Raw genomic sequence first — 8,839 nt, 5'->3', positions numbered from 1 at the left:
AGAAATGACATTGAACTAATTGAAGTCATTGGTAGTGATGATGATTAGAGAGAGTAAGAATAAAAAAGAGTCATTTTTGTCTTTTGGATGAGGTGAGGTGAAAAGGATGGAAACCCAAAAGGTGGTTTATTTCTCTGGAAGTGGTAATAATACAGATGAACCATGAAATGGGGAGAAGAAAAATGGTGCTTGTGAATTGGATGAGAACGGTGAGAAGAGTAACAAAAAAAAGGAAAAAAAAAAAATAAAAGAAAAAGGGTTCAAACAAAAACAACACACTAATAAGGAACAATAATGTTAATAATTGATGAAAAACAATGATGAAGATGTTGAGAATTTTGGATGAGAATGTTATTGCGGCCACAGATTTTTAAGGTCCCATTGTTATGATATTTGAAAGTTAATGCTTAAAAATATGCTTAAGTAACAGAACAATTTCGAAGTGAGAAATATCTTGAAAGAATTTTGCACGTTGATTCATAAAAAAAATGATTAAAAATATTCGTAAGAAAATTCCATATGCTAGAGCTTTTGAGTTGTCCATATATCATTTGTGTTGGAAACCGTATCTCCATGAACTCAAGTTGCTAGCTCGAGTTTTCCAACATTACTTCACCTCTTGAGAATGAGACAACTTCCTTTTGAGCACCTCATTCTCCTTTCTTAGTTTCATGATTTTCTGCTTTAGTGTCTCCACTTGCCAGTTTGAGGTCATTTCTTGCTGCTGGTCTACCAACTTCTCTTTGCAAATCACCACTGCAGGGTTCAGAAAAACATCGGTTCTTATTTCTTGATGACATTATTATTACCAAAATGCTAATGAATCAAGTAGAATTAGACTTTAGGTTTTGGAGAAATGTTGTGTACTCATTCTATATCATACTCAAACCAGACACACACCTCTCCGTTAGATCATGCACCTCATTTAAATTTAATGGTGTAGAGGTATGTGTCCGTATACAAGAGAAAAAAAACAATTGCAAAAATAATGTGTCTTATTCCTGTGATGCCTACTTCTCTATGGCCAAATAAAAATTCTTCAAAACAATAATGCATACATAGAATGATAGAATAAGTGATATGGGGAATCAATCAACACTTACATTCCTTTTCCAGTTTCTTTATTTTTCTGTTTAACTCATTTTTTTCTTCCTGCTCAGCCAGGAGGCAATCTCTCAAGTCTTGAATCTCAACATTAACTGTCAAATAATGATGTGCAAACATATCTTCAGGCCTTTACCAACATGTGGAAACTGAAAACAATGCAATTGTTGGAAAAACAAAGTGCCTTACATTTTGATTCCACTTCAAAATGGATTTGGTCCAACCTGTTAGCTAGGACTTGCATATGATTTTTATGTGCTGTTAAATCTTGATGCAGCTGACTTGTGGTTGATTCATATGTGGCTTCCTTATGTAGACATGCCCTGTAATAACAGAAAGAGATCAATGAAAATAAACAGAAAAGCTTCATTGATAGACACTTTTTTATATGAATCGTCAAATACTCACTTAATCTCAGCTTCTAATCTTGCAATTTTTTCTTCATATTCTTGCTGAAGCAGTTTCATAGCCTTTTTATGTTCCTGCTCCGAGAAAATAACAAAGGGAGGTGACGAGTGTATAATCAAAATGTTATGGAAATTTACTTAAGTTTTCATCATCAAATTAAATGGGTTAATTATTCAAAGATTTTAAAGGAACTCACATCTTCTTTAAAGAAAACTTCTTTACTTGCTCTTTCCAGTTCCTCTTTCATGTTGAGGCATTTTGTACGGAAATCAACCTGTATGTAAAATAGCAGTCAAATAGTATTAAGATTAAGAGAAAAAATTTTAAATAAATTAAGTCCATGAAAATTTCTTTCCCCCTATTTCTACTCTCAGACCTCGTGGCAAACCCACAGTTATAAAAATTTGCAGCTAACTTTGAATAAAATTGATTGATTCAGCTGAAATGGCAATTGGATAGTGGTTGTAAATAATCATAAAAGTCACAATGTTGATGAATTTATTGTAGCTTCAATGATGACACTGCAATTACGTACCGCAATTTAAAACCAACTTTCAATCATAGATCCAAAGCATGTTTATTTCATCCTTATAGTACCATCTTCTCTACTCAAACAAGAAAACTGAGTCCAGGGCATAACTTCAAGCACCTGATCAGCCAGATTCTTTAGAGACTCCATGTACCGTTTCGCCATATTTTCATTTTCTGCAAAGAAAATTACGAACTCAATTTTGGCAATACGAAACACGCAGATGCAAACAAAATTCTCGATTCTGAAAAATAATATTAATTATTATTATTATTATTAAGAACCTCTTCTGAGGGTGTTGCAAGTAGCTTCGAGTGATTCACGCATCTTCAGCTCTCTAGCGTGGTTAGATTGCAAGGACTGCATCTCCGAAATGCCGTTCTTGACATCCTGAAACACAAACCGAAAAGCAAATCGATATTGAGGATTGAAAATTATTAACAACGAAGAAAGTATTGGAGTTGAGTACCTCATAGATCTGATCGAAAGCGGAGAGCAGTGATTCCATTTCTTCGTCGCTCGTTGCCGCCATTTTCTTTCTCCCTTCCTTCGAAAATTCAAATGCTGTTTTATATAACTTTTACTTTTTCTTTTTTTTTTTTTTCCTCCAGCAATTGTGCAATTTCGTAGTGAGAGGTATTGGGCAAACGTGGGCCTTAACCCAATTTGATTATCTATCCCATCTCAAGTTCTCAACTCAACTTGCTTTGAACAAAATTTTTTTTTTCTCTGACAAAAAAAAACCAAAATAAATTTCCACGACCAAAAATCATCCAAAATAATTTTCATGAAAAAAATGAACACATGTTGGAGAAACTAGAAAGTAATGTAACACGGGAAAGAGAGTAAAAGCTGGTGAATTTATTACGACTATAACGATTGTAGCAAATAGATGCAAACAATTGAGATGATCGAATACTGGTATCAACAACGATCGAGCGATGATCATGATTGTAGTGACGATAACAATTTAAAATCAACCATAAGCATGGGACTATAATAACTTTTTCTTTTTCCTCTCGGTACATTGGAAGGTACTTAATAATGAAGGGAAAAGTGATGTTGTATTGATTATTCAGAATAATAATTACATGTAATTTGGAGTTATATGAGTTTGTAGTATTACTTGAAAACAAAATTAACCAATGCAACAGTGGTATGAGCTAAGAAAAAGAAAGTGAAGCAGGGCGGAGCTAGATTAACTATTTAGGGGGTGGTGTTTAATAATTTACTAAAAATATTTTATATTACTATTTCTATTGATAAAATAAAAAAAAATTAAATATATAATCTCAATGAAAGTAAGACAATAATATATAAAAGTTACTACTTATAATTTTGTATCATGAAAATGCTATTCGACGTTTTTTTCTATTTTCAAAATCATCTATAATTGAATTTGTGTCGAAAATAGCTGCTAATTCTTTTTCTATATAGATGACTAAATTGTCTGCAAGAAATTCATCAGCCATCTTACTTCTGAGTCTTGTCTTAATAATTTTCATTGCTGAAAAAGCTCTTTCTGTTGTTGCTATAGACAGTGATAGAGTCAAAACAATACGTATTAATCTATCAACCATGTGATAAGTTCTTGATTTTTCCATTTCTTGCAACTTCTTGCACAATTCAAAAAGTGTACCAATGCCTTTCAAATGATTTGGTATATCATGCTGATAATGTTGCAAATGAGATTTCAAAATATTAAGCTCATTAGAAGGAAAGTCAAGGGGATAAAACTTCTCTGCTAACTTGCTAATTTCTTCAATATTAAATGATTTGAAATTGTCCTTAGGATCCAAAGTACAACTCAAGGTCAAAAGCTCTATTATTTGCTCATTAAATCTACTATTCAACTCTTGTATTTGAGAGTCAATTGTTGCCAAGAATACATCTATTCGATAATGATGCTCAACTGTCACATTTGGTTGACGAGATCGACCTCTTCCAAAAACATATTGTGCACTCATATTAGGGACTTCAATTTCATGCTTTTCACAAAAATCTTTAACATTTGCAAGAAAGTTGCACCATCCACCATCTCTTAATTGTTGAAGAAGTAACTTTGATGTAGAAACAAAATGCATTGCATTAAGAATATCTTGAGATTGTTGTTGCAGTGCTTGGCAAAGAACATTAGTGATTCCCATAATCTCTTTCATCAAGTGCAAAGTGAAAACAAATTCAAATGACAATAATATTTTACTAACACCATAAGCCTCACCTCCTAGTGCATAAGTTGTCCCGTCATCAATGATATTATTGAGAACAATGCTGGTAGCAGTAAATATTTTTACCAAACTGCAAATAGAATTAAAGTGAGAGCTCCATCGAGTATCCCCAACTCTTTGTAAAGTGCTTATTTGATTCTCACATTTGCCTGTTTCTAATTCATTTTGAGCAACCAAGTTTGCATTTTCAATTGCTTGAACTTCTTGTAATTGATCATGTCTTTTTGAAGAAGTACTAACAATAGTGACAATAGAGTTTAATTGAGTAAAAAATTCATGAATTTGAAGTACCTCTCTTGAAGCTGCCACCAATGCTAATTGTAACCTATAAGCAAAATAATGTACATAATATGCTTGAGGAGAATCTTTAAGAAACAAAGCTTACAAACCATTCCACTCACCCCGCATGTTGCTAGCACCATCATACCCTTGACCCCTAATATTTTCAACTTGGAGATTATAATTAGAAAAAAGGAAAGAAATCAATTCTTTCTTTAAAGTTATTGCACAAGTGATGAGCGGATAATTCACTTTTTGGCATTGTTTTTAGGTAATTTTTAATAGGATATAGTTACTTTTAGGGATGTTTTCATTAGTTTTTATGCTAAATTCACATTTCTGGACTTTACTATGAGTCTGTGTATTTTTCTGTGATTTCAGGTAATTTCTGGCTGAAATTAAGGGACCTGAGCAAAACTCTGATAGAAGGCTGACAAAGGACTGCTGATGTTGTTGGATTCTGACCTCCCTGCACTCAAAATGAATTTTCTGGAGTTACAGAACTCCAAATAGCGCGCTCTTGACGGCGTTGGAAAGTAGACATCCAGAGCTTTCCAGCAATATATAATAGTCCATACTTTATTCGTGATTAGATGACGTAAAATAGCGATCAACGCCAGTTCCATGCTGCATTCTGGAGTCAAACGCCAGAAACACGTCACGAACCAGAGTTGAACGCCAAAAACACGTTACAACTTGGCGTTCAACTCTAAAAGAAGCCTATGCACGTGTAAAGCTCAAGCTCAGTCCAAGCACATACCAAGTGGGCCCCGGAAGTGGATTTCTGCATCAATTACTTACTTCTGTAAACCTTAGTAGCTAGTCTAGTATAAATAGAATATTTTACTATTGTATTCAGTGTCTTTTGACCACGTTACATCTTTGGTCTCGGTTTTATTCCATTATTTATCTTAGGAGACTATTGATCACGTTTTGAGGGCTGGCCATTCGGCCATGCCTGAACCTTCATCACTTATGTATTTTCAACGGTGGAGTTTCTACACACCATAGATTAAGGGTGTGGAGCTCTGCTGTACCTCGAGTTTTAATGCAATTACTACTATCTTTTATTCAAATTCAATCTTATTTCTGTTCTAAGATACTACTCGTACTTCAACCTGATGGATGTGATGATACGTGACACTCATCATCATCCGTCCCTATGAACGCGTGCCTGACAACCACTTCTGTTCTACAAGCGAAAGCTAGAGTGTGTATCTCTTGGATTCCTGATGCACGACGCATGGTTGCCCTCGCCTGACAACTGAGCCTTCCATTCCGTGAGATCAGAGTCTTCGTGGTATAAGCTAGAATTGATGGCGGCATTCATGAGAATTCGGAAAGTCTAAACCTTGTCTGTGGTATTCCGAGTAGGATTCCAGGATTGAATGACCGTGACGAGCTTCAAACTCGCGATTGTTGGGCGTGATGACAAACGCAAAAGAATTAAGGGATTCTATTCCAGCATGATCGAGAACCGACAGATGATTAGCCGTGCCGTGACAGAGCATTTGGACCTTTTTCACTAAGAGGATGAGATGTAGCCATTGACAACGGTGATGCCCTACATACAGCTTGCCATGAAAAGGAGTAAGAAGGATTGGATGAAGGCAGTAGGAAAGCAGAGATTCAAAAGGAGCACATCATCTTCATACGCCTATCTGAAATTCCCATCGATGATCTACATAAGTATTTCTATCTTTATTTTCTGTTTATTTATTATTATTCGACAACTCTATCACCATTTATTATCCACCTGACTGAGATTTACAAGATGACCATAGCTTGCTTCATACCAACAATCTCTGTGGGATCGACCCTTACTCACGTAAGGTTTATTATTTGGACGACCCAGTACACTTGCTGGATAGTTGAGCGAAGTTGTGAAATTATGTTTAGACCATGGTATTGAGCACCAAGTTTTTGGGGCCATTACCTGGGAATCAATTTCGAACAACAATTTAAGTATGAATCACAATTTCGTCCACCAACAAGTATCAGTGACATGCACAAGATCAAAGAATCTCTCTTTAACAAAACCATTTAGAGTAACAAATCTCAAAATAATGGCCATTTGCTCCTTTTTAGATTCATCTATAGCTTCATCAATAATATTACAAAATTTGGCATCTCCAATCTCTTCTCTAATTGAATTTCTCACCTTAGTAGCAAGAATATGTAGAATTTCTTTTTGGACATCATTTGAAATATACTTAGCATTTTTTGGAGTATTTTCCAAAACATTCTTTTTTCACTCTTTCATTGTAAGATCCTAAAAATTTCAACATTTCCAAAAAGTTACCTCTGTTGCTTGAACTTTGGCTTTCATCATGTCTTCTGTATGCGCAACCTTGAAATGTCAACCATCTAATGCAATCTATAGATGCTCCTAGTCGAATTCAATTATTTTCAATCTCTTCTAATGTTTCCTAATGAAGAAGTCTATCGATATGTTGTGATTGTTTCATCAAATCATCACATGATTTCAGCGCCTTATGATGGAATGAGTTGGGACCTTTGCCAATGTGATTCAAAAGAGCACATTCTTTTTCACTATTTACTTTCTTCCAATTCCTGGAACCATTCTCAATAAAAGCATTTGAACCCGTATTGATTGAAGGTTCCTTAGCAAAAAGAAAGCACGGAAAACAATATATAGCATCATCTTCTATAGAATATTCTAACCAAGATAGAAATAATTTATACCATGAAGCTTGAAAGCGACGATGACTTTTATCACCAGAAAATGGATCATTATCAAGAATTGGTTGATTTGGCCCAACTTTAATATAAGCCCGACGAATTTCATCTCTTTGATTTGGAGGAAACTTCCAAATCATTGGTCGCATTCCAAGATCTCTTGCCAAACGAAAAACATCCAGTTGATTTGGAAGAAGTCGAGGACGCTTTGAGCTATTCAATGGAGAACTTGAAGTAATGAAATTTGATGACCCCTCAAGTATTGGAGTAGTAATAGTAGAAGTATCTTTTGATCTTTTTTTTAAAAAATGTATCAATGGTTTTAAACTTACTCATAATTCAAATGGCCAAATAAGTTCCTATAATTAAAAATATATTTAGCAAAAAGTGTAAATTACAATCTAGATCTTTATAAAATATAAAAATTATATTTCAATTCAAAATAAGATATTAAAATTCAGAACAATAATACTAATATTGTAGTATAAATAATATAACCTTGTAATTAAATAGTTAACTAATAAAAAAACTAAATATACAAACTAACATATAATAACAAAAACTTAATTAACAAATAATAATAAATTAAGTAAATAACTAAATATATAAAAAAATTAGACAAGACTAACAGAAAAATAATAATAGAAAAGTCAATAGTTTAATAATTTTCTTAAAATAAAAAAGAATAAAAATAGAACCTTTTTTGAGAAACAGGAGTGAAGAATCACTTGTTGAATTACTATCTTTTTTCTTAATCTGCAAAAAAAAAACAAGAGTCAAAGAGGTAAAAAATAAGAAGATTAAAGAGATAAAGAAAAAGAAGAATAGAAAAAGTCAAAAATTGTTACCTGCAAAGTGAAAGTGAAAAGTGTAGGAACAAAAAGAGGGATTGAAAAAATATGCGAACAAAGAGGAAGGGGGCTGGGTGGCTGGCAAATAAAAAAAGGGGTGGGAATTGGGAATTGGGAAATGGGCTATTAGGAAGGGGGCTGGACGGCTGGCAAATAAAAAAGGGGTGAGAATTGAGAAATGGGCTATTGGGCTATTTTTTTCGTATGAATTAAGGGGGGCCTGGGAAAGTAATACGAAAAAAAGGAAGGCGGGTTGGGAAATAAAAACAGGAGGGGGCTAGACTTTTTTTTTAATGAAAATAAAAATTTGGGGGGGGGGGGGGCATTGCCCCCTTTAATAGTATGTACCTCCACCCCTGAGTGAAGCAGTAACACAGCAATACTCACTGTGCATCAGGACCTGGACGAAGAGAAGAAATTAATTAGAATAGATACAAGGAATTAGGTGTAACCAGAAGAGGGAGGGACAAAATGATAGAAGGCACTATACCAGGCTCAAGCTATCCTGCATAATCTTTCTATTTGGTATTTATAATGCACCCTCTCATGTTTCTATGCACGTCTGAAGGAGGTGGGTCAGCAGCCATGTGTCTCTGCTCTATAACTTACTTCCCTTTAGTAGAATTGCTTGCATTAGAGTGTTCATTTCCATTCAATTCTGTTATTCTCTTTCTTACATTACCCTCTCCATTTAGATCAACCTTATCCTTAAGGTCGAGAGCAGGGTATAGTCTAGTCAT

General features: G+C 34.3%; 2 protein-coding genes across 2 annotated transcripts; both read right to left on the bottom strand.

Annotated features, from left to right (window-relative positions):
- Nucleotides 1-516: 516 nt before the first annotated feature.
- Nucleotides 517-2,573, bottom strand: LOC130965999 (protein At-4/1). Its single transcript, XM_057890745.1, has 8 exons — nt 2,511-2,573; nt 2,326-2,431; nt 2,162-2,217; nt 1,709-1,786; nt 1,513-1,586; nt 1,294-1,427; nt 1,104-1,199; nt 517-756 (listed from the first exon to the last, which is right to left on the bottom strand). Exons 1-8 carry the CDS (start codon nt 2,571-2,573, stop codon nt 608-610), a joined length of 756 nt encoding a protein of 251 aa, XP_057746728.1. The 3' UTR covers nt 517-607.
- Nucleotides 2,574-3,384: 811 nt separating this feature from the next.
- LOC130965998 (uncharacterized) lies at nt 3,385-8,839 on the bottom strand. The gene is made up of 3 exons (XM_057890744.1): nt 8,709-8,839; nt 7,255-7,542; nt 3,385-4,594 (listed from the first exon to the last, which is right to left on the bottom strand). The coding sequence occupies exons 1-3, from the start codon at nt 8,837-8,839 to the stop codon at nt 3,385-3,387; spliced, it is 1,629 nt and encodes a 542-aa protein (XP_057746727.1).

This window comes from Arachis stenosperma, chromosome 3 (genome assembly GCF_014773155.1).
Source record: "Arachis stenosperma cultivar V10309 chromosome 3, arast.V10309.gnm1.PFL2, whole genome shotgun sequence".
Lineage (NCBI taxonomy): Eukaryota > Viridiplantae > Streptophyta > Magnoliopsida > Fabales > Fabaceae > Arachis > Arachis stenosperma.
This window is presented reverse-complemented; position numbering and strand designations above follow the sequence as displayed.